Source organism: Anarrhichthys ocellatus, unplaced genomic scaffold (genome assembly GCF_004355925.1).
Source record: "Anarrhichthys ocellatus isolate YVR2014 unplaced genomic scaffold, GSC_Weel_1.0 scaffold6, whole genome shotgun sequence".
Taxonomy (NCBI): domain Eukaryota; kingdom Metazoa; phylum Chordata; class Actinopteri; order Perciformes; family Anarhichadidae; genus Anarrhichthys; species Anarrhichthys ocellatus.
The window spans coordinates 6,889,779-6,916,816 of record NW_022280036.1 but is presented as its reverse complement, the minus strand read 5'-3'; the positions used below and the strand labels follow the sequence as shown (position 1 = coordinate 6,916,816).

The 27,038-nt window shown below is 39.0% G+C and overlaps 1 protein-coding gene across 2 annotated transcripts; it reads right to left on the bottom strand.

Moving 5' to 3' along the window:
• Nucleotides 1-2,353: 2,353 nt before the first annotated feature.
• syt9a (synaptotagmin IXa) lies at nucleotides 2,354-23,549 on the bottom strand. Of its 2 annotated transcripts, XM_031846532.1 has the most exons (7): nucleotides 22,890-23,549; nucleotides 12,856-13,351; nucleotides 12,163-12,718; nucleotides 5,881-6,001; nucleotides 5,613-5,784; nucleotides 5,208-5,337; nucleotides 2,354-3,390 (listed from the first exon to the last, which is right to left on the bottom strand). In XM_031846532.1, the coding sequence occupies exons 1-7, from the start codon at nucleotides 23,035-23,037 to the stop codon at nucleotides 3,328-3,330; spliced, it is 1,686 nt and encodes a 561-aa protein (XP_031702392.1). In that variant the 5' UTR covers nucleotides 23,038-23,549; the 3' UTR covers nucleotides 2,354-3,327. The 2 variants fall into 2 exon arrangements, with proteins under 2 accessions (XP_031702392.1, XP_031702393.1); XM_031846533.1 differs by lacking the exon at nucleotides 2,354-3,390 and having other exon boundaries at nucleotides 5,199-5,337.
• Nucleotides 23,550-27,038: the final 3,489 nt, after the last annotated feature.

Genomic DNA, 27,038 nt, shown 5'->3' with positions numbered 1-27,038 from the left:
AAATGTCAGACAGATAATTATACCACCAAGTAAGATGATTTGTGGGAAGAGTGCCTCTTCCCTTCCATGTTACCATCCACCTTGCTGGATCACAGTTGTACAGCCTACTAAAAATGTGTCATAGACAGCGCCCACTAACAAGACCTTAACAAGCAACGCACACACCTCTGTCTCTGCGATGACAACCCACACCCACCCTCTGCTTTTCTCTCTTTTAGATGATATTCCATCATGATTCACACACACACACACACGCACACACACACACACACACACACACACACACACACACACACACACACACACACAGGTATATTCAGGAACAGAGTAGGTAGACAAGGTCATGCGTATTAAGCAGATGGCAGCAACTGAATGCTATCTGCCCTGAAGGCAATATGGGAAAGCCTTCACACTCATATTAAGAAAAGCTGCATTATTCATCTGGAGCCCTACAACATCAAACCATCCATAGCTTTCAGGAAAACCTCCTCGAGGTAACGCATTGTGGCAAACCAGGGGGAAAAGCCGAGCAGACAAAGCACAGGAGGCGGATCCCCAAGCTCAGGTTGGGGGAGGTGATAGAGGGAGTATACTATCCAGTGCAGGTGCTGCAGCCACTAGGGACGTGGCATTGGTCACACCTGCAGCCCATCAGCTAATTAGAGGGAGTGTTCACACGGTACCATTTATCTTTAGCTCAAAGCAATCCTCTCAAATGTTGGAAGTTTCATGTTGTGGCACATTGTATTTATTCATACAGTAGATTAAAAATGAATAATTTGATGAAATAGGCTAGCACATGCATTTAACATTCAGCTGTTTATCAGCTTCAGCTCCTTTTGCAAAAGGGTACATATTATGTAACATGAAGTGCTGGGTGAAAGCAAGTCATTGTTGCTTTTGGTCCTCCTGTCACTTTCATCTTAATTTAGATATGACATATGGGATATACTGTATATTAAATTATACTCTCAGAACCTTGGCTTTGAACATATAAAATAAATCGTTATCTGCTACTAACTTGCCATCATGTATCATAATCATCATGTACTTCTACCTCTTACACTAACCTCGTTTGATCTCAAGTGAGGTCACCCACTGCGTTTAAAATAACTATTTTCAGTTTACATTTAATTCTCTTAACAAAATTCCCTTTGTTACATTCCTCTCCGTACATCTTATACATATTTTAATACACTTTTATAGTCTTACAGTGTTAGTCTTACTATGTTAATGAAGCAACACAAATGTAATATACGAAAGGGGAAAATCTTGTCCTGATTCCGACAAGAATTAGTTTGAACTACATTCAACACATTACACCGAAATGTTTATTACAATTTGAAAACGATAAATATATTTATCTCTATATTGGCTATACAATTTTACTGAAAAGGAAATGTAAATGGCAAATGGCTTAAAGTATTTTAAATTATCTTCCTTCAGGCAAATACAACTGATCTGAGGATTGTGCTTACTGCAGCTTTGAATTCTCCACTAAAACGGCATACATTACAATGTATGTAGCCTGGAGGATATAGTCTGTGCATGTAATCATGGTAGACATTTTATCGCAGTTACAACATTTTATTGTAACTTCGACTCACTGCCAGGGCTAACCTCTCACCAACACACAAGTCAAACAGAACAGCAGAAACTGATGTAACATTACAATAGGCACTTGAGAGAGAAGTGCTGCTGTCAGCAATTTAAGTTAATAGAACCAGAATGGAGTATGAGGGGAACTGACTAATTTAATTTTTTAAAAAGGAAAACGTTTCCCACTCACCAAGTGAGTCAGACACCTGAATACAAAAACATGGGTAGCACTTTATAATAACTACACACTATGAAGCATTAGTTAAGTATGAGTAAACACTTAATTCATCATTTATAAAGCATTGTTCCTACATTAATAATTCATTAGTATGCAGTTCATAACAACAGTTGTAAATGTTTTATTCTTGATTAATAAGCTTGTCTATTATTATAAAGTATGAAAACACAATAATGAAACACATAATAGACTGGCTTATTAATCAAGAATAAAACATTTATAACTGTTGTTATGAACTGCATACTAATGAATTATTAATGTAGGAACAATGCTTTATAAATGATGAATTAAGTGTTTACTCATACTTAACTAATGCTTCATAGTGTGTAGTTATTATAAAGTGCTACCAAAACATGGTATAACAGATTAAAGATCACTTCCTGTTTGCGTTAAAAAAACAAAAAAACAAAAAAACAGGGCCATAACACACAGCATCAGTGTCTGACGGTTCTTTGTGAATCCGACAGTTTACTGCTCACCAACATTTTGCCAAATAAGGACCAACACATTTGAGTGCTCCATTCAAGTCAATAGTCAAAACATAAATTGAATGCAAACTGCAAGGGATCCATTGCAAATGTGTTCTGTGATAAGTTCTGTGTTTCAAAACTGCTTTAGAGTATTTGCTAATTAGGCAACAGTTCATTTCTGGGCTGTGCTGAGCCTACAGGCATTCATAATCTGCTCACAGCCTTTCTTGCCTCTTGCCACATGGCTGTATTTATATGGACTGCACGTCCAATAACACTTATTTATAAACAGTAATGGAATGGACATGCTCACAGATTTCCTAGTTGTCCACCATGTAGAACTACAGTCAGACAATATTTGTTCTTATATTTCCTTAAATGAAGAAATAAACCACAAACAAATTAGACATATGTCAGACATAAATGATGGTTGTTTTTTATGAGGAATGATATTTATTGATAACATTGAACATCATTTTCTTACAGATACCGTCTAGAAATCAACCGTCACTGTACATCAACTGACAGAACGACATATCCTATTCCCAAAAATAGAAATAGAAACAAACAAGGAGAAGATATCCCACCAAACCATGACTTCATGCACCAATTCATCACCAAATTTAAAAAAGAATAAACAGTGTGGCAGTTCAACTGGTTGTAAGTACAATGTGCAAATACAGACTCACCTCATTAAAATAAGTAACAATACTATGTAAAAAACAGTAACTACTGTATAAACCCAGGAATAGCACAGACTCAAAATGTCTGCATACGCCTGTTATTTTTCTTTTGGAACATTATAGAAAAGAAAACATCCATCTTTGTGGTCATTCAACATGCAACCAATCATATTGAGTGGAGCTCAAGACAGTTTTTGTCTCTCTTTTCAGTATTTTATCAATGTATGCATTCTTCTTTTGTGACCATATGTGTGCAGCACTCAGCAGCACTATTGTCCAAAGGTACAGCCAAGACTTCAGGTCAGGTTGGTGCTCTTATGTGCAGTGTTGCTCAAGGCTACGGAGAGGGAGGCGTCTTCAGAGAATTACAGGATCCTCCCTGGCTACTAGTCCCTTGGTACTGCAATGAAGAGTCAAGCGCAAACAATGTACCAACAGTTAGAGCTGTGCCATGCATGTGCAAAAACAAATCCTCTCTCACACAGACATAGAAACAGATGTACAGTCGTATCAAATAAAACCAGAGCCAAATATTCAAAATCTAAGCTCTTCCTCTTGAAACCTAATAAATGTAGTAACCACCTACATAGTTATGAATTGGGCAGCAAAAGAAACAACGAATGATTCCCATTTGGTTTTTGATTCTTCTGAAGTCAGTTTATTTATATATTCACAACATTTTTGTGGACTAGACTGTGTTACTGTGCCTGTTTCATTTACCAACTGGGAATAAAAAAATAAAAGCTTTTACAGCGGCTTACTTGGCAAACAAACTAGTAAATAGACCTGCTTGCATTTGAAACCTATCGCTATTTTGGGACTACTTTACAGTTTTGGGGAGTGGTGTGGGCATCAGGGGCTTGTGAAGACGACCCCTTTGACTGAGATGAATAGGGAGGAAGTAAATATTAATATGGGGTTTCTTGAAGCTTCAATGTAGGTTTCAAAGTAGCCTACTACATACTCTAATAGCCCCGAAAGAAACAGAAAAAGCTCAATTTTCAGTTTTCTCTCATTGTCTCTTTGTATTTTGCAAAAAGGAAACCTTTGATGTGCACACAAAACACACAATAAAGCCATTTTCTAAGCTGAGAGCACAGGTCAGAGATACCATCTATCAGCTTCTCAGCGACACTTCCTCTTCTCTGCTGTAAGAATATAATCTCCTTAGCTCTCTCCCTCATCCACTCTAGCACTTCCCGGAAAGTTATTTTTTTCCCTCAAGGGTGGATATTTGGATAATTGCATTATTTTTATTAAAAATATGAACTACCCACAGAGAGCTGAGTGGCTTTCGTCTGAAACCACATGTACCCCCACATGTCCGGTGTTTCCTCCATCAGCCAGATATGTACAGGGCAACACTTTCTCTTCACATAAGATTATGAAATCAGATATACAGTATAATGTCAACTAGGCTATAGAAAATGGTTTCTACCTAAAGGAAGGTTTTGCTTTTTTTTGAAACACTTTACTTCGATGTTCCCATGACTGCTGATCAAAAATCTTCTCACAGCATGATAGTAACAACACACTACTGTATCAGTGAATATTAATGAGACCACTGTGCTTTCATGACTCGTGATACGCTTAATCACTTATTCATATACACTTGCTGCAGTTTTTCATCCAGCAGTTATCACCGGTCTTGTTGTAAAATCCTTTGTGCTGTCAAACTTAATTTTTTATAATAGATTGTTTTTCATAAATGTCAGTATTCCATCTGTTTGCCTTAAGTAATCTTCTTTTACCTTCACTGTCAACTTGTATCATGTCAAACATGTTGACAGCATACAGTATATTATACCACATGGATACATAAAGCTTTTTTAATATTGTCTCTTGGAAATTTACATTTCGATCTCACTTTGATTCGTAACAAAAATCTGCCTCCAACAGCTAAGAAAATATTAAAATAAACATTAAAATAAAATATTATGGAATTGAACACAGTTCTCATGGTCTATTAATATCAGATCATAACCTTCTACCAAACTTCAATTAATTCGTTCATTGTTAGAATTTGCTCTAATATCTGCTTGGTAACAGCGTGTTCCTGCCTGAGGGCTAAAACCTACATGTGTAAGAGCAGTTTTGACAGTGTAAGTATCAAATGATGTTGTATGTGAGCAAAAATGTGTTCATGTTCGTAATGTGGTCAGTCCCAGTGTATGCATGGAAACACATGTCACACCCATCACAGTAAAGTCACCTCACCTCAACAATTGGATGCCAGTGAGCAACAGGTTTTCGGGGACATGTGAGCATTTCACTCCAGTGGTCTCGACCGAGGCTGTCAGCATCATTGCCAACTCGACACACACCAATGACCTCATTATGGCCTACGCTGTAGGTGCAGGAGGGAGAGAGAGGACAAACATGTGATCACAACCCACCATGTGTTCCAAAAATAATGATGCACCACATTTTGAGTGTGAAAACTGAAACAGTCAAACTATTTATGTGACAGAAACAAAGAATCTGAGTTCAAAAAACCCTACAATGCACACATATTGAAATGTTTCATATTTTTGTCCAGCAGCATATGAATTAAAAATGACTCATGCAAACGAGGTGCAAACTACTGTATGACTTATATAAAGCCTTGTAAAGGTTCCTAACCGGTCGTAGTCCATCACTGCAATCAAAAGGCTGATCTGCTCTATATTTTCTGGGGGGACATCAAAGACAATGGCCTCGTTGTAGACGGGATTCAAAGTGTTCCTCTTTGTCGATGTCTTCCTCTTCTTCAGTCTGCGACCATCACACATTAGTGAAACCTTCACATATGGATCTGTAAAAGTGAGAGAAGCAGACCGGGAAGATATTCATTTTCATTCAGGATACCAGTGAGACTCAGTAGTTATAGACAATAACAGCTTCTAATTACCAGATGCACCAGTGATATCCATGGCCTTGAGATTGCGGGCCTTTATCATGGTGATGGTCAATCTGCCGGCAGTGGGCAAGTAACAGAGCGAAAACATCAGATCCCCGAGATCCACATTATCCTGAAAGACAACACAAAACACATTTACTCTATCATCAGCCTTTTCTTTGATAGTGATAGTATTCCTTTTTTATTATTACTCATTTTTGTTATGCAAGTATCTATTGTTTTTAAAAGCAACTTTACTCTTTGAATTATGTGAATGACATTATTTCTAGTACTGCTGCTTTTCATCATTGTGCACTAGTCGAAGGTGAAGAATAATGGCGTGGCCATCTGACATCTGGTTACATAATTGAAACATCTCTCTCTCTCTCTCTCTACTCCCTTCTGTCACATTGCTCAAATAAAAGCCTCCCAATTTCACCCGACATGGAGACTTCTGTTCAGCTGCAGAAAGGCAGAAGCTCACTTATCACTTGCTCTTAAAATAACTTCACCAAAGAAGTGAGAACCAGGAAAGCACACAAACATGTCTGGTGAAGACAACTCCTCCTCCAGTAGAATCTCTTTTGGTTTGTTGGGGAGATGGCATTTGTATTATGAATCAGGTGTCATCTACTATTAACTTTCACTGTAATCATTCTTAAAGGGAAGCTCAGTGAGTTTACTATGTGAACATAAAACCTGAGAACTGAGAATATATGGTGTCACATTGCTAATCAGAGCTGCTATCTTAACTGTGATTAAATCATGGCTTCTCATTTTTTTGTATATATTGGGAGATGAAAGTATGAAATTAGTGTCAAATTGTTATAAAAATCCTAAACAAGGAACAAGTGCGAAACGTTTTTGTGGATTATTTCAAGCGAGCTTCACCTTTGTAAAATAGTTCCTTTTTATGCTATTTAATTTGCCTTTGTAACACACACTTTGTAATTTACTCTGCTTGAGCTGAACAGTATAGACAGGTCTTTATTAGCCAAAGTACAATATGTGCTAACTGTGGTTGATCATTTACCTAATAAACTGTAGAAATGGAGAGGACAAAAATGTAATTATTGTTCACTTATTAATCTTGGTTAATTCAACTTCATTGTGTGAAAAACAATCATGAAAAACTATTTTAAGAAAATAGGTAAGCATAGTATAAGATACAGTGCGATAATATGCATATTTGACATATATGTCTTTGGAATTAGCAGTGTTTGAAAAAGTTTGATTAGATTGTAACTTTATTATGAAAATAGGTCAGGATAAAACATTATATTTGATGTTCTCTCTTTGTCACTCACACACTTTGCTATTTCTGCTATTGTCTACGATGTTTCAGCATTGCTCAGTGTTCATGTTCTCTTCTTGACATGGCACTTGTTTTTATCTGTAATCTGTGAGAGTGAGTGTGTGTGTGTTTGTGTGTGTTTGATTGTAGGAAAGAGAAAGCCAGGGCGTGAAATAGGGAGAGAAAGTAAAAGAGTTTAAGACTTCCCAGCCTGAGACCTAAATTGAGACGTATCTTGACGTGGGTCTTTTATTACAATCAAAATCAAGTATTCAACAAGGCTGTGGTATAACACATTTCATTTACATGACGGGTAAACTGACAATCCTTCTCGAACATGCATTCCCACATTTAATAGTAATACATTGTATTACACAAGGTTATGTTTTTTATTGCCATTGTCGTTTTCAAAATTATTAAACATTCACGTTCTACACATCACATCTATTGCACTTCTGTCCATCCTGGGAGAGGGATCCCTCTTCTGTTGCTCTCCCTAAGGTTTCTTCCTCTTTTCTCCCCGTTAAAGGGGTTTTTGGGGGAGTTTTTCCTGTTCCGATGTGAGGGTCCTGGGACAAGAGGATGTCAAATGTGTACATATTGTAAAGCCCTCTGAGGCAAATTTGTAATTTGTGATTTTGGGCTATACAAAAATAAATTGAATTGAATTCAAATCAAGTCAGACATGCCCATAAAAGAGTGTAGGCATCACTTTGATGTGAGGAGAGTGTTGTTGCTGTATTTTGCTTTTTGAGAGGTCAGATAAATTGCATTTGTGCATGGCTCCTTACACAGTGCTGAGGGTGCTGGTAAGGCCAAGCAGTCATCCACGTCTGCATGACACGTTGTGACCCTATGTGTCTATGAATCTGTCAAGCTGGTGTTAAGGTGGTGTACTTTGCCTCTGTGAATTTATAGGGTTCATTAGAGTCTGAAGCCTGAGAGTAGCAGACACATTGTGACCCGAGTACAACAGCAGAGGCAGAGTACTCTAAACATGTTTTCCTGGTCCTCAAGCTGATAATGCTCCATTTACACAGTAACACTACATATTAACACTATAGTATTGTAGTTTACTGGTTTTAGTTTTAGTTAGTTTACAATAAACATATGTACTTTATCCATTTGTACAGATATGACATTGTCATGAGCATATGATTATCTTATTCTTCCTTGTCTTCGTCAACAATGTTGTGTGAGCTCTGTAAATTAAGTTGAGTAAATGACACAAGATGAGTGTCAATAAACAGCAATCAAACTACAACAGCTGCATCTAATAAAACAACATTTTGAACCCTTTTCCAAATATTGTCTTCTAGGATTTACATGCAGCTCTCTCTTAAGTGGTGCCTCTTTTATTTCTTATATGTACTGTAATATAAGGCCATAGTGTCCATCAACAGCACACAAATTCAAATGAATGTATTTTTTTCTAAATTAAAATCCACTATTTATATACTTTTTTTTGTTGCAGTAAGAACTCAAAACCCAGTTAGACTTTGTATGCATTGTGAAAGTGGGACACAGCTGCTGACTTTGTGCATGTGCCAAGTGTGGTTAAGATGGCGGTATGGCTTGTAATGTGTCGACATGGCCTACATGTACAATTCAGTGTAGTAAGTGTGGTCAAGCAAAGACTGTTGATCCATGTAACCTGCCTTTGCTTTCAGCATTCACTGGTTGCACAAATATTAATATATATATATATATATATATATATATATATGAGAGAGGGGGGGAGAGAGAAAGAGAGACGTGGATTCTTGCCATCAGAATGAAAGAATGGTGTTATTGATGTATCCCTCTGTGCCTAAGCTTTTGTCTCCTCCCTCTACTACCGTAGCTCTTCTTCCTGCTTACTTTCACAACTAGAGAAACCACAATGGTGATTATGGAAATGATTACTGAAATTCAAGGAGCAAATTCATTAACTGTTAGTGAATCATCATCAAAAACAAAAATGCATACACTGACATCATGTACTGTCATTCCCAATACCTTTCTGGCATTGTAAAACAGCTCAAACTATTGCTACTTGATTGGTTCTTCATAACTAACTGCCTGACAAACCATTCCTGGATCACTTTGCTTCTTGTCAGGTAGCTGCCTGAACATGAATATTTGCCACATTCCCATTCTGAAAGAGTCTGATGTCAAGTACTGGTAACATTTCTATATTTGGTGAAAGGTTTTCAGCATGTCATTGATTTTTCTTTTATTATAAATAACATATATGGGAACAAGATATGGAAGACATGCTCAGATAGGCAATTATAGATGGTTATAAAGCTGTTACACAAATTCACCAGAAACAGATGCCTTTCAGATGTGTTTCTGCCATTGTAAAGCAAAACTACCATCTGGCGTCAAGATTCATACACAAAAATAATACACGGTGAAGCAGTTATTCTGAATGAAAATGAATGTGAAAATAAAATGATGCATCTCTCTTTACTCATGTGAGTGACCGCAGCAGTAAAAACACATTTTTTAACAGGTTTCTTTATCCAGCTAAATTACTGATATATCATCATAGTACTCTGCCTATATTTAGTTTGGATTGACAGTTGGATCAGTTGCATTTGTAGTGAGGAACAGAGAAGCAAGAGACAAACCTTGACACCAGCAAAAGTAAATGATGTTTTGCTTATTAGATACACAAGAAACAGACACACACAGCTGCTCAGTCACATGGTCCCGTGCTGCTTTGTAGAATTGACTCTGTTTTGCTAAATTGTCCCAGGTAATTGTCATTACAGTTCAGCTTTTATCAAAGTACTTTCTTAAAGAAAAACAACACTTGGGTTTTCTTTACTGGGCTGAATTTTTTTCAATTATGATAACGGTTATAAACATTGCACTCCCAAAAGATTTCTGATATTTCTGAATGCTTTAACATTGCTAAAAACGTATCCAACAGTACAAGAAACCCTTGCAGTCAGACAGGTATACAAACCCCACGTTAGTCAAACTTAATTGGAAGAGATAACAAAGGTGAACTATGACCCAAACTGTCATTGTTGACGTCTATTGCAGCTTATACACTGACTGGCTGTGATTGCTGCCTCGTTGGACCTATTTCAGCAGTGTCGTCATGTTTACAAGATTGCAACAATACAATTGTATCATTACAGATATAACCGAAGGCAGGAGCTATGGAACTTTAACCCACCACGACACCTGCACCTCATTGATCTTGCTTTACTGACCTCCCTAGGATGTAATGACTTGTCTGCAGCAATCAATAGCAAGGACTCCTATCAATGCCACTTAAGCATGCTATGAAGAAAGGGATCAATGGTGAATTATAGCTGGATAAGCTCACACACTGAGATGCCTGTCAATGAAGCAATCACTGAAAGCATATACTCAAAAATATTGAAGCATATTGTCCATTCCACAATCGATTTGGAGGATATATTTCAACAAGGCTTCAAGGTGTCTTAACAGGAAACAATCAAAAGCATTGAGCTCTGACTTCTGTGGACAGTGACAAATCCTCAAACCCTCATCCTCAAGTCAGGTGTTACACAATCTCTCTCTCTCTCTCTCTCTCTCTCTGCCCTCACTTCTTTTTCTTCTTCATTATCTAAATATCCAATTGGTATTCACAAAGATAATTGTACAAGAGCGCACACGCACACACACTCTTGCACAGTCAATAACATGATAAGGGACTTTGAATCCCGCAGGGCAGTCTTGCCCTGGATTTAATTTACATATATTTAAAAAAGGTGCGGTCCCAGCCGAGGGTACTGAATTTTAGATAGGTAGAAGATACAGTAAATGTGTTTCCTCGTGAAAATGTCTCTCTGTCCTTCATCTGTATCAACTGGCTGATGTTATCAGCTATCTCTAATAAAGGGAATTTCTGCATTTGCAGAGATTCGTTGTTTTCATTTACTGCTCTCCAACATTTCTTAAGATTAGAAAGACACTGAAGCAAATGTATAAAAATGATTATATAGCAGTACATATGCCTGAGATATTGGGTTTTTGAGATTGTTGGTAGTGTCTTGTCTGTAAAATAGTGCAGGGGAGGACTTTGTCCAGTGTGAACAGATATTCTGCTCAATGCTACAAGACTCTTAATCTCACCAGCAGCGAGAGACATAGAAATCTTCTTTCTTCAAAGTGAAACCTATTAACCTTATCTACCAACTAATTCTTCTCTCGTTTATTCAGAGCTGACAGCTCAGTGTGTTTACAACGGCAGGCAACTTTATTTGATACACTGTACTGTCAGTGAGAAACAGACTGTGCAGCAGCGTGATCTCATGGTAAGGTGTATAAATAGCATGCCACTTACAAGGAATATTTCGTGTGTCATGTCTACGCATTTCAAGCTTTTCGTGTGTCATTTAATGCCCCGTTCTCTTAACTCGTCACATACAGACGCACAGTAGCAGTTTTAAGCAAATGGTTAACGTTGTGAATTCAAACAAAACTACTTTGTTAGGTATATAGGAAAAAATCATGGTTTGGGTTAAAATAAGTATTTTTGATACGTAAATTAAATTACGTACATCAGTTAAGTACTCAATGTAAATAAGTCGAAGGTTGAATTTTGATTTCAAATGGAACACGATCAGCGGTCTCCTGAAAGTCATGTGTTTGTGTGTTTGTGCGACCTATCCATACACTCTGCCCTCCTCCCCCTGTGGACTTTCTTGCTCTTCACACTGGGTCACCTGACTTCTGGAGGGCTTGCTCTGAGAGTCTAATATTGCTGCGGCGTAAAATGACATGAAAAACATGCATAATGAAGAAATTACGTAAGAAATTGGCAGGTCATCACTACACCATTTGGTGATATCAAGCTGTGTGCTGAAATGAAGGACTCAAATTTGAGCCAAATATGTAGCTCTCAATAAAGTTGCAGCAAATCGTTCAGACTTCTTAAAACACCTTTTGCCTTTTCTGATAATGATAACAAGTTAAATATAACATGGCATATCTAAGTGAGCATGACATCATATTGAACATAAGAGCTGACTCACCGAGGAGACGCATTGGATGTCCCGGCAGAGTTTCGTCTCCCTGGGGAAATCTGCCAGATCCAGGAAGTTGTCCACAACCACTTGGCCAATAATATCATGGCGTGAAAATCGGTCAAAGTCATAGACACTGAAGTGCAGCTTACGTGTAGGAAGCTCAGAGTATGCCACAGGAAACAGGAAGACCTCATCAAACACGGGATTTAGCGTCTTGCGGTGCACCTTGGTCTGGTGCTTGGTCTGACGATCAGGGAGAAGGTAGATCTTAACATAAGGGTCAGAGGTGCCAGAAAAGTCCTTGGCTGGGAGTTCCTCTGCTTTGTGGATCTTAACTATTAACTGTTCCAGGTCGCAGTCAAATTTGAGGATAAAGTGGAGGCGCCCACAACCCCCGCCTCTGCGACTGACTTCATCTCCCTCAAGGGAGCGCTGTTTGTAGAGTTCAGGTTTGAGGCGACCAAGGCCCAGCCCCATTCCAGTGAGAGAGTCCTGTCTTTGGAACTGAGCCACGTTGAAGTCTGGGTTAGACAGGTTTATATGCCTGCGAATGGACCCTTGTCTGTCAGCAGAGGAAAACAACAAACATCACCATACAACATCAACGGATTGAATCAGAAAAGGCATGTAGGCATTCAAAAAAAATCTAGTAGTTCTGACTAAGACAAAACAAAAAGTAATAAGAAATCTTATACCGACCCAATTTCAGATATTAGGTGGCCAGAGGGTGGGTGTTCAGTGGTCTGTTTCTGCATACGAGGGTTGGTGTGAACCCCATTTTCCCGGCTTTTAGTCTGGGCGTCAAGTGGGATGTCTGGAGATGTGTGACTGATCTTCATAGCTGCCTCTGTTGTGGCCATGACCACAGGTGGTGGTGATACTGGAGTTACTGGAGCCTCCACTGACACCACAGATGCCACAGGAGTGGGCTCTCTGGCGATGGAGCAGTGTGATGACTCACGGCGGTTGTGCGGTGGGGGGTCCACGGCTGTGTAAACTGGCTGCCTGGATGCGAGCAGCGAGGGGAGAGGGCTCATTATAGGGTTGAGGTGCCCATGGGCCTCCTTGGTGGTCGGGGAGAGCCCACTCTCCCTCCATGGTATCCAGCAGAGTTTCCAGGAGACAAACAAGGAGACCCCAAACAGAGCCAAGCCACAGGCAGTCACTACCAGTGACAACAGACTCACCGATATATCTGAGAAGGTAACAAGAAAGACAGGAAATACCGATCTGACAGTGAATTCAGTTTGCTTCCTGCTTTGTTGCAAAGCTACACTTTTACCCCTTCATCGTCACCATTATTAGCAATTTTGATAAATCAAGTAGCGCGAAAACCTTTTTACAAATATTTTATCATTGGATATTTGATATGTAAAGGTGGTTACTTACTAACCGGTGGGGTCATATTATAACTGAGGTAGTCAAACTATGGCCTTACAGTTCATGGCTTGTGGGGATTTTTGAAAGGAGATATCGCTTGTGTATATTTCTGATAAGTGGCACTGCATGCACATTACACATCCTTGTTTAAACAGATGTTGACTAAATAGTGAAATTATCTTGGTCTTAACCTCTTGGCAGAGAAACCAATAGTTCACCATTTCTAGAGGTTCTGTTTTTATATCTTAAGATTAGACTTACAGTTACATTATAATCTTTTAAGTGTGATCTTAGGGCATAAACAAAAAATTTGGCATTGTTCTACCTTTCTTAACTTAACCATTTTACGGACTTTTTTAATAACATCATATGTTAAGTGGGCCATGCACTGTATTACAGTTTAAAAGTATTGATTTAATTTAGATTAAATTTAAGAGCAGCAGATGAAAAAAAATAACAAATGTTCAAATGTTTAGTAGTGTTGCGTAGTTATTTTGATTGTATTTTTTTTAAGCAGTTTAACTGGTGTAATTACACATTTACTATTGTTTGGCCCATTACTCCTTGTACTTTTCTGTAAGTGGCCCAAAATCAAAACAATTTGACCCCCTTTGCATCAGAAAAATGTTTTATGACTAATTCTGCTTCTTTGTACTACATAACAAAACATTTATTTATCTTTGTCTTACTATAACAGTGGTGTTTCTGTGGGGTTTTCCTCTCTTCTTTTCTTTATTTTGACAAGGAATCCTCAGCAAGATTAATTAGAATTAACTACATTTATTTAATAATCCCCTGGAGCCTCATATCTGCCTTCAAGAGGATTTGGGGATTTAGTGGACATGCAAATGGAGGTATTGAGCTTAAAACCTCTTTATTTTAAGTTTATGGTTACAACTTTGTTTTGTTGTGTAAATAAATGAAGACTGAAGACGTTGATATAAAGATAACAGTTTGGTAAAAAATGGTTGTTATTGTTTAGCCATGTTATTAAACCCAACCAGACCCAACAAGTCTTCTGCAGTAGTAGTAGCACCAGACATGTTCCAGCAAAAAATTCTACGGTAGCTATCATGCACAACATAAATGGATGTCAATGTACCTGTGGGCAAGAGCAGAAGCAGTACCTGTGGGAGTATAAAAGCTTTACAGGAGTATCACACCATTTCACACTCTGTCAAGTAAGAGTTTATGCTGACAAAGCATGGCATGAATATTCCTACAGTGCATTTGTTTACACCAGCACGGGGTGTGCGAGTCACCAGGAATAGGGAGGTGAGGTGTAAACCAACAGTCTTCAAGGGCTTTCTGAATCGTCTCTGCTCTCAAAAAGTGTGTGATTTTCCCGAAATAATTACTTTTTTAAAAATATTTAAATAGTACTCAGGTCCAATCTATGTGCACTAACATAAACTCTTTCTTTTTTTAAACAGAAGTGATGCCTAATTTTTTGCATGAACTACACATATCATTAATATACTCTACACCAGTAGAGGTTAGATCTGCATGTAGGTCACAATAATATAAGGATGTAATGCATTTCTAACATCAGTTCTTTTTCAGACTACTGTACCTACTTGATTATCAAAGGCATACACACTCTATGTACTGTGCCCCCTCACTCTCTGTTCTCCTATGCATGCTTTAGTTTTTATGAGGTGAAGTGATGAAGTGCTGTACAAATATTCTTCTAAATCTTAATGAGCTTTAATAACAGCCGGGTGCATTTGGCCATCAAGAGCAAATAGTACATCTATTGCCATACGCAGCAATTTCATTGCATTGTTTATCTTGAAATGCCTTTCACCTGTTTTTTCCCTTGTGTTAATGTATTGGTCCAGATTTTCTTTTCAAGTCTACACAATACTCAAGTGTCCATTGAAACAGTGAGAATTAGTCACTCTTTAGAGGTTTCAGATCTCCGACCCACGCAACACCCAAGACACCCAACAGCGGTGAGATGGTTTAGTCAGCGTAGGTAATTTACTTTTGAGAACTTCAGTCAGTTTGCAGATCTCAGTTCAGGAATACACTTATACAACATCCTTCACCACTCCTGGCTAATACTGTGCTTCTAAAAACACACAAATGTCACGTGGTAAATAAATCAAACGACTCTCTTACAGGTCTAGTTAGCTGTCATCTCCATCTTCAGTGTTGCGTATTGGACGTAATACAATATTGTGGTTAGTGCTGCTGAAATACAAAATTTGAGCAGTGAAGATATCTAATATCTAGATATTTAAGTGTTTTTTTTATACATGTTTATAGGAATACGGATAGTTTGTTGTATCTGTATGTGAGGTTGTGTTGTCCATGTGATCAGCACATATACACCAATGCTAACGAGTAATCGTTATGTACACTCATTACATTTGGAAGAAGACAGAGGTTATATGGATCACATAATCTGTTCTGTCTGCTTCCAAACAGCATGGAGATTATAATTCAGTTGCTCCTTAAGCATTGAGATGCCAGCTGGCTCTCAGAGATCAAAAGCAGACTGCAGCAGCTGGTGAGAGTCTGCATTCTTTTTGCCAAAGTCTCGTGAGAAGCAGTTCAAGGCGACAGCAATGCATTTCAATTTGGTGGATCGAAGCTTATCGATTTTCTACTGCTTGCATTTTAATCACGGTGACTTTCAGTGGCATGCATATAGGCCTTAAGGTTTTATTGCTAGTTTTTGGTAAGATACTGGCACCAAACTCCTGTCGTGTAAACCAGTAGCATATCTGACCTGTAACTTTGAATTCAGAATAGACTTTGACTGCTACCACTTTTCATATATATATTGTGACGACCCCTCCCTTCCACCAGGGGTCTGTGTCCTGTTTTCTCCTCAGTTGTCTTCCAGGATGATAATCGGCCACTGATGGGCGACACCTGAGCTTTGGGTTGGTCCCAGCTATAAAGGCTGCCCCTCTTCTTTGGCTGTGGCTCCTCTCCGTGCCTCTCCTCCCTGCCTCCTGTTTGGAGGACCTGGCTGTTTTCATGTTTTGATTGTTAATTTAGTTAGGTTTAGTTAGTGGTACTTTCAATAAATGTCTATTTATTACTTTTATACTAGTCTTGTCTCCCTCATGTTATTTTATCGCGCGTTAATGCATTTTTTAAATTTATTATAATTTTTTTTTTTATTATTGAAAGACAAGAGACAATACATAGACATAACAACAAGATGATGACAAGAACAGTGGGATAAAAGCCAGCAAACATCCTATAGTCAGTTGTGTGTGTGTGTGTGTGTGTGTGTGTGTGTGTGTGTGTATGTCCTTGAGCCTTTTGAGATGGGAAAAAAAATTATAATAATAATTAAAAAACAACAACAAAAAAAAAAAGGTAAGTATTTTTCATTTATTATTATTGTAACAGACTGTCTCATGTTTATCGTTTTGTATTGGAGATGATATGTCCCTTCAGGGTTGCCGTAGAGAAAAGGCGACTTCCACTTCTGGTCGAGGGTGGGGGCAGAAATAAAGAGAGAAGCTGCACCAGCTGTTGCTCTCCCTGGAGACTACTGGACATCGCTGCGGTAAAGTCAGCAGACACTTACATGTTAGTGCACCTACATGCTGAAATTCACGGTAAACGCATTTAAACGGCACAGATCGGGAGTGAGCGAAGGACTTTGAAAGTTAGCGGAAAGATTAACGTGAGACAACATCCGGTTTCTTCAGACGAACATCCGGTTTTCAGAATAAGATGCCAACAAAGTATGAATTATATTCACATTAAGTATAAAACATGCTACCTGCATCTCGTGAACCAAATGTTATTGCCCTTTTGTTCATATAGCAGTACTTTTAAAATAAAAGTGCGCAATACACTACTTTTGAATTCATTATTGAACTTTGCCATAACAATGAGATTAATCGCGATTAATCGCAAAAAATCCATGCGATTAATCGCAATTAAATATTTTAATCGTTGCCCAGCACTAATATATATACATACATACATTTGAGAGAAAATGTTGCTAATAGTTTAGCTTAGCCCTCTGCCAACCTCCTCAGCCATCATTGCTGCAGCACGGTCATGGAGAAATATATATGGAAAGAAATATATTTAGTTATTAAAGAGATGGCTCACTGTTGGGCTTATTTCAAATTTTTCAAAATATTTTTCTTGTTGTATCAAGCTTGGAAATCTAATACCCACTGCACATTTCTTTTTACTTGCTAAATTTAGTGTGATAGCTATCAAACAACATTCTGTAACTTTGCATTTGTTGCTGCAAAAAACGTACTGCTGTCAGCTGGAAGGCCCCTTCCTCTTAACACTGTCTCAGTGGAAGGTGGAGATGTCAAGTTACAGCGACCAATAACTCTTTCAATGTTCATATGGGTATGTGAGTACTGTATTAAGATAAAACATCTCCCTCAAAGTTGTTTACATTATATTTATCCATGATACTAAATGAATAGGCTGACGTTCAAATGTATTTATCATTTATGTTGGGGATGTACATTGCATTTATCTATGATGCTAAATAATGCTAACAAATCTAAATCTAAAATTAGCCTAATAAATAACTAATTTAATTTAAATAATTTAATGATTTTTAAATGTAATGTTAATATGATTGTCCAGGAGTGAATGGTTCCCAGCAGCAACTATTATAGGAGAAGATAGTTTAAAGCTGTATGTAAGTAAGCTGTATGAAGACATCATATTTACAATGAGTAGAAAACTCCATCCAGTGTTGGTTTATGCATTGTTCATCTACTGGACCACCTCTTTTGTCATAGTGCATGTTAGTTATTGATTCAGTATAATTGAGACACTTTGTTTTGTGCACTACAAGTCTCTGCTTACCATTATGTGTTCAATAGTGCACTGATGAACTGCTGTGCCTGTATAGCTAATGTGATGTTTACTTTCATTTACTGTATTGAAATATTGAAAGTCCAGTTCTCCTGCACAGTTTGTTTTAAATAGCATCGGTCTACTGTATAATCCTAACCAACCATGCCTATTATTGGTTATAAGTCTCGTTGTATGTGAGGCCAGTGATACAGACATGTGACCAGTTTATGTGCTGACTCTGCAATGAGCTATTAATGAGCTATTACTGCCTACAGTAATAAAAAAAACTGTGTATAATCTATGTATTTACTTTAATGATAATAATGAGTATAGCTAACCTGAGTAATTGTTTAGCACAGCGTGTCACTTTAATGGGCAAAAAACTCCAGGATTTTAAAAGAAATGCAATATGGTCTACAGAAGCATAAAAATAATAATAAATATAATGAGCATCATACCAAGTAAATGTTCCTCTCATGATTGTCAGAATAGAGAATGTAAATGTTTTTCATTTGAGTTGACTAATTTGCCGTGTATCTATTCTGTGTCTAGCTGACTTTATAAAGAAAGTGTATATGGATATCAGCGGTATGTGAATGAGAGACAAATTGTAAAGTTCTTTGTCTGGTAACAGAAAGGAGCTATATAAATACAGTCTATTTACAGTCATTGCATTTAATCCTCTCGTCTTCGCTCCTTTTCTAATGTTTGCACTCTATGTCAATATAAAATCCTGGATATCAAAATATGCCATTGAAGTTTTAACTAAAATAATCTGTTGGTTTGATTTATTCTGTTTAGTATTCACAATTAATAAATACATTTTAAAAAGCCCATCTCCTTCCACTTACAGAGCTGTATGCAATTTCAGTGGTGTTTTTAGTTTTAGTCTTTGATGATACTTCATTTGATTGATATGACAGAGAGAGGATTTCTCACCAAGATAATAATATGTTTTTAAGATGAACTAAATCACAGAACATCTTGCAACCAGGAATCAGCTTGAACTGAATCCCACCTGGCAAGCTCTACTACACATCTGATGTAGAGTTAATTCTAAAACATTTACAAAGGAATGCTGTAACACTTTGTTACTTAGCTTTTATATTTTGTTAGGCAATTAACATGCATATTATTTCAAACTACAAACTACATTTAAAGGCTCTATAGTTTGAGCCACAGCAAATCTCAAAAGACTGACAATAATAGTTTTATATAACCTATCCAAATCCAACAGCGCTGCCTAATATAGGACTGGTTCTGTGTGTGGGCGCTGTCATTAGACCTCGCACAGGAACTCAGACAAACTGTCCTTGCTGTGCTTCGAGATCCTGTCAATACCAGAGTATGTGTGATTTGGGAGAATAATGTGGAGAAATTGAGGCACTTGCCATCTGAGGACACTGAGCCCACAGTCAGCTTGGCAGGCCTCCTGCAGAGGGACGCGTGTCAGAATCTCTGGAAGGACTCAGAGACTGCATCACAACAAAGAGGACGGACCAATTTTAGAGCACAGGACCTTCAAAGGTGCAATAGTGTAGGAGGCATATATTGTGCTGAAAACACAATATATGAAGTTCTACCTCCTGAGATGTTTTTTCCCTTAAACATATCTCTGAGAGTAAAAACTGTATTTATTGGAAATTGCTTAATTGTCCCCTCGATTTTCAGTTGTCGACTTTAGCATTCATGTCACCCGAAAACTCAAGATCGTTGTATATTTGTGAGGATGAAAAAAAACTGCACAGTGACTGATAATATTACATATTCATTAAATTTGGGTTAAATTAGCTTGAAGAGGCAGACTTTGACGTGAAGCGTCCATGTTTGTTTGGGAATATTGGAATATTTCAGAAAAAGACAAATTTCCCAGCAGATGTTGACATGACTGCTATGTATAACTCAGAAACTGGTAATTGCGGTATTTCTGAAATGACATGAACCCAGCCTAAATCTTGTCCAGGAACCAGGCGGTAACCTCAGGTTCTGACAAGTGAAGCCAATGTGTAAATTCCTTAAACTTGCATTCTCTCTTCTGGCCATTAGGGGGTGACTCATCTAGTTGCCAAAAGAAGTCAGATTGTATGGAAGTCTCTGACAAAATGACCCTACTTCTTACTTGATTTATTACCTCAGTATGTGAACATGAGTTTAGGGTCTCATTTCTTAGTTTCAAGTCTTTTTTCTTATGTTTATTTAGTGATGGTCCCATTTAGAATAAAATAGACGATAAAGCAGGGTATGCTTAGGGCATTGCTACCTTTTGATTGACAGGCCGCTACCGCTACCAGAGCCGTACACGGCGTCTCTACGTCACTCCTCTGCAGTCCAAATATGGTTCCTTCTTTTCCCTCTTTGCAAAAAAACAAGATGGCGACGGCCAAAATTCAAAATGGCGTCTGGCCAAAATGCCGAACTCGAGACTTCAAAACAGCAGTCCACACACCATGGGATGTTGTCCCGACGACTACTTCTTACAGCCAGTAACGGGGACTTACCGGAGTCTTGTCATCGCCGAGAGGTTGCCGGGCAACAGCAGAGATTTCAGGAAGTCTGGACAAGAAATAACCCCGTAAAACCACGACTTTGTTTTTACACCTGGACAGAGCCAGGCCAGGCCAGTCGTTGATATGAGAGTGGTATTGATCCTCTAACTCTCAGTAATAGAGCTTATAAACACATCTCACTAAATGTCGTACCCTTCCTTTAAAGCATAATAGGCCTAAAGTTACATTCATTAGATCATAAAAAAGGATGGTTTGTATTGATTCATCTTTCCACTGTATATGTTCCATTCAGGGCTCAGCCAAAACCTAGCATCCTAGATTTGTTTTCTCACATTTAAGGTTATATGCATTATTTTTCAAGTCATTTGATAATAGAATGCCAAGAAATCTTTACATCTTTTCGGAAAGACAAGATAGTTGCCAAGGACGAAATAACATGTAGAATTTACACCGTATGTTGTATCTAATTGTTCTCCAGCTGTCATCATTCTGAAAATATAAAACAACAAATGTCACTCCAGCAACCAAAAATAAGGCAAATTCTGTGATGTTAAGTTACATAACATACATAAGTAAAGTGGGAATTTGGAATATACAGCATTGATGATCTTGAAACCTATTTTTGTTATACTGTGCTGGAGTGTAGTTCACAAAATGGATTTTTAGGTGATAAATCCATCTTTCCTTAATAATCTGGGCATCTGTTATTGCAAATCAAGGATCCTCAACATTGCCAAGTAGATTTGTTCATCAATACTTTGAACTGACCATTAGGGCAGAGTTATTAATTATTCAATTATATTAGATTCAGTCAGAGAAACTGAGGGGCAATAACAAAAAGTTGAAGGTATTTCAAAAACCTACAAACCTTAAAGATTCAGGGCTTTTGAAAAAACCTTCTGGGCTGGATCCCCAGAAGACACCCATCCGCTCCGCTCCTGACTCTGATTATCTTTCTGCTACATTAACTTTTACCAGTATGGGTTCCTGAAGTTGCCAGGTCATGATTCTGTTGAATGTCCAGAATGTTTGTGAAAACACACACAAATGTTCATAAGCAGCCCTTAACAGAGACACTGAATCCATCCAGCCCACCTTCAACTCTGGTTCAAAGGTATTTGGAGTTTTTTTTCTATTGCTATCTGCTACATTCGTAATTTTAGTATGGGTGCTGCCATCATGCTGGGTAACACATGTCAGCCGGAACTCAAATTGTACCTCATTGGAAAGCCATACTGATAGCTAACTCCACTACAGCACATGCTGTAGAAAATCCACTATTTAATTAAACTGGAAAAGACAAGACAGATAGGGCCTATATGATGGATGAGGGAGTGAGGAGAGAGCTGAGAGATTAAGGAATAGAGGAAATCAGGAGGAGGGTTGAGGGAGAGGGGTGTTGAGAGGGACAGAAACAGGGAAGGAGTGGGAATTCACAATGGACTTTCATTTGCTGAGGAATAATTGATGGTAATGCAAACTAATAGAAGCACAATGAATGGAGTATGAGGAGGATTGCAAGGTAGGATACAGTTAGTGTGACACGACCGGCGAGCGCAGGTGCAACTCATTCAGGGAGGATAATAGCCTTTGTGCAGTCACTGCCTTTGTGATGTGTAATTCTGCGACTACACAATATCACTGCTGGCATCCATGCACATGTGTCAAAAAGGAACTGGAGTAATACCACACATTTTGAATCTTGTAAAATGTCAGACTTTTTCCAATGTAGATTGTAAATAAGAACTGAAAATTATAGACCTAAAATTTTTCTGCCAGTGAAAAGGAGAGCCTGTCGCCTCGCAAGTGTATTTTGTTGCACAAAAAAAAAAAATGGAACGAGATGATTGGAAATGTGAGGGATAATTGTTAAGATCGAATTTCCAAAGAAAGGGTCTTGGTTGTGAATGCACTCTATCCAATAGCTTCACCACGCATTGAGTTTTAGGCGCATAACGTCCAATGAAAGAAGACACATGCACGTTCACTTCGGTTCAATTAAATGCAAGCCTTGAATGAAGCGTGCAAATGATGCCTCACCTGAATCCGTATAGCGTGGCCTGGCAAGGTCTCGGAAATAGTAGATAAAATCCAGGCAGTGTTCGTTCTGCACTTCCCCCTTCGAGCAAAGATCTGACAGGAGTTCAAGTGCCTTTTGACAAATCTCGTCATCTCTGTCTCCAGGCATTTCCCACCAGCATCCTTATAAATGAAGGGTCTCGTAGGCACCACCAGCACACCACTCCGTCCGCCCGACAGTCGCTATTCCACGTTACTCAGCACGGCTTCTGGAGCCAACCACGCAACCGGCAGCGACACGCCTACCCACACAATGGAGTCGCTCGTATTAGAAAGAGCAAAAAAGAAAAAACACTATTCCAAGTGATCCAGAATGCCAGCAGCGTTTTCTAGATGTGGAACACAAAGAGTTTATGTAACAGTCAGGAAAACGGTCCGCTCACACTGCTGCTGTGGTTGAAAGCCACCGGTTGAATCCACGCATCGCCACTGCAGCGCCGCGCGCTGTCCAGGGTGCTGACTGTGTGCGCGCTTCAGAGCCGGACTCTCGCTACAGTGAATCTTTGCCCCAAGCGGTCCGTTGTCTTTACGCCTATTACTCAAGCGGTAGCGAGCTCAGGTAAAGTTGAGCATCATTTTACTAGAGGGAGGGATAGATGCATTCGAGAGCGGTACAACCTGTAGCAAAAGCTACGTTGAACCTGGTGTGGTTTTACGTGCCTGCACGTGGCCAATCAGAGGATGACATGATTTGAGAGAAATTATCTTTTCAGTGATCTCTCTGTGGTGGAAAAAAAATATTTTTAACCTCTCTGTGAGAAATAATCACGATGGAACTTCTTAAAGTACTAAAAACATATTTAATGAACAGACACTTCAATCATAATTCAGCTGAATGGATAGAGCTCTTTCCACAGGGATGGTTCGGAGGTCTAACCCTAATAAAAAAACAAAACAGAGTATATATGCGCGTTATCTCGTCTCCTCTCCCTTCACCCTCCCCCTCACAGATGTTGTTGGCCGCTGCACCCACCAAGGCCAGGTTCCCAGCCTTTCCGTGGGAAGAGGGTTAGGGTGGTATATGCAGGTTTAAGCGATACAAGTTATAACTAAAAGAACCATATGATAAATTTCCACAACACTCTTCAGGCATGGTCCTGCCAAGACAACCACAGTTAACTGCAGTGACATGTTATGATTTATCTTGCCATACCCTGAACTAATTACAAATTAAGAGCAGGCGCTTGTTCCTAATCGTTTCTGGATTGCTCAGGGCATAATTATAATCAACAGCTCCATATATTTCTCATGGGACAATCAATGTCAATATTTTAAAGAGTGCACATTGTCGTGCTGCCATTCCTATTATGCATTTACTTAATCGATCAGTATGTAGTTTCTCTGAAGGCACACTCCTTCACCGAGTTGATTTCAGTGATCGACAAGCCCAGCAATTACCGCATGGACTCTATGTGATGTCAGGGTGCATACAATCACACTTCAGTGGAAAAAGTAATAGCCCGAGTGTGCGCACCAACACACCATAAGTGAAACAAGGCAGTCTGAGACATCATACAAAGACATATTTGGCTCTCATCTATACAGTAATGATCCTTTGATGTAATGGATATAGAAATCATTAATGAGATTACTGAAAGAAAGAAAGTTTAAAGAGGATGCAAATAAAGGGAACAAACAGAATTTCCTCATGTAAATACTTTTAATCAATATAACTGGGCCTCAGAATGTCCCACATTTTCTGATAATTTCAAAAGGGAAAAAGAGATAAGGGACTATAGACGAGAAAATTACAAATAAATGGGAATGCTGCTGGTGATTCTAATGCTCGTTCCACTAACAAAATGCCCAGCAGTCATCTCCCAAGATAAACATTTATACTAATGGCTGTGCCTTTGTGCATTTATCTCTTTGCTCTGCTGTCTCACAAATGGCGTATTGTGCTTTGTAAAAATGAGAGCCTAGCAGGCATCCTAAAAGACTCTTCTCCGCACAGGATTTAAGATGTTTATTGTCATACAAAATTGTGTTAAACACCTTCGCTGGGAGGCCCCACTAAAGAAACACTAAATAAATGTAAAAATACATAAAATATGACATATATTTCCTCTAATTTCCCAATGAACTCTGTGGTTTTAGGTTCGTTCAGGGAGAGGCGGTTGTCCTGGTACCACTGTTCCAGGACAGTCACCTCCTATACCTGTAGGTCGTCTCGTCACCGTAGATCAGCCCCACAACTGCTGTGTAATCCACAAACTTTACAATGGTGCTTGTAGCCTGTGTTCCGTGCAGTCGTGGGTGGAGACAGAATACAGGAAGGGGTTAAGGACTCAGCCCTGTGTCATTCCTATGGCATATCGGGTCAGCAATGAAGACGTGCAGTTGTCCACTCTCCCCAGAGTCTAGTATCGAGTCACAAAGTGCTGTGTTTGTAGGGGGTGATGGGTGGGGGCAGCATGGGGGAGATGATGGATCCAACCAGCCTCTCAAAATATGGGAGCTGGTTATGTGGATAATGCTATGGGGGTGGGCTGTTCTGTGAGGATACATTATATGGGGTGCCAGTCCGACTGGCCACCTTTGGTTGTTTGGGAATAGGGATGATGGTGGAGGATTTGAAGCAGACGGGGACGGTTCGGAGGGAACGGAACAAGTTGAATATCTCTGTGAATACCCACGCCAGTTGGTGGGCACAGACCTTTAGGACGTCCTTGCTGGCTGCCTTGTGTGGGTTGATCCGCATGAATGACTGGAAAATATCAGCCTCAGTGATGGAGAACGGGCAGTCCTGGTCTGCAGCGGTGGCGGAAGAGTGTAGTGGGGCAGCTCACGTTATTGGATGCAGGTGAGAGGCAGTGGAAGAGGGTTCCGACAGTCTAAATTTCTCTGATCACATCAGGCTCGTTTTAACCATAAGCCAATGTCCCTTGTTTTCACGGAGAGCCCCAAAGAAAACATGATATTGTGGTTTGCATGCTATTTATGTAAAATGCATGCCCTTTGGCTCTCTTTGAAGAGATAAGGAGGTGGGAGTTTTTTGAGTGGAAAGACAAGTAGGTGATGATGGTAATGATGGCAATAAATCTGTGGTAAGCGTATGTGTGTGTGTGTGTGTGTGTGTGTGTGTGTGTGTGTGTGTGTGTGTGTGAGTGTGTGTTTTCCATTCAAACAAAATCTTCACACAGCAGTAAGTCAGCTTTCTTGGTGTCCATGGCAACTGTAAAAGACAGAAGGCTCTCTTCGTAGCCCAGTTCTTCTCTTCAACTCCATTCTATCAGCCTCCTCCACGCCATCATTTTTATTCTATAATCATTTTCCTCATCTCTCCTTGCTGTCTTCTTTCATTGTAAACTACTTCCTAATATTTCCTATATTAAATAACTCCAAGTTTCTCTCCATGTATCTCTAAATCCTATTATTTTGCTCGTGGAAAAATGTATTTTTTGGTTTAACAGCCGGTGGCTCAACAGATCAACATCACTGAAGCAGTGTTCTCAGAGTGATAAAAGGCCAATATGAAGAATGCTTACACGCACTGCATATACCGCATTCCCATAAGCTCTCCCAGCTCAGAGTGGACTGCATCTGGTCCTTAAGTGGCATGAGGATGGTGATCCAAATGAGGTGAAGGAAAATCAGAAAAAAGTTCCATCAGACAGTTATTCAATCATTAATGTTGTACACAGGATTAAAATAGGTTATTCCTAATCTATTTCATGCGTAATTTGAATTAGCCAATCAATCAGCTGTGGACTGTCATCAACATATGGATGGAAATTCATATGTCATGATTACACAACCAAGAGATTCTGTGTACAGTGACAAACGGAAGGGTCCCACCACTGAACCTCATGGGACACCAGTGTGTGAGGCAGCACAGTGTATATCTTTCTGCATCACTTGACAGAAACAACTGATGATGAAGGATTGAAATAATTGCCATGCTAATAACTATTTATGCTAGCACAGAGAGAAAAATTGATTGTTGAGTTTGTCAAAGGCATCAGTGATATCAGTCAGTATCAGAACAGAGAACGGGCCAGCTGTTCTGGGAGAGTGAAGAATCTCTGTTTTTGTGAACGTTTGTGTTTGGATTTTCAAGCTTAAGACTCAAGACACACATGATGCACGAAACAATGCATTCTCCACAAG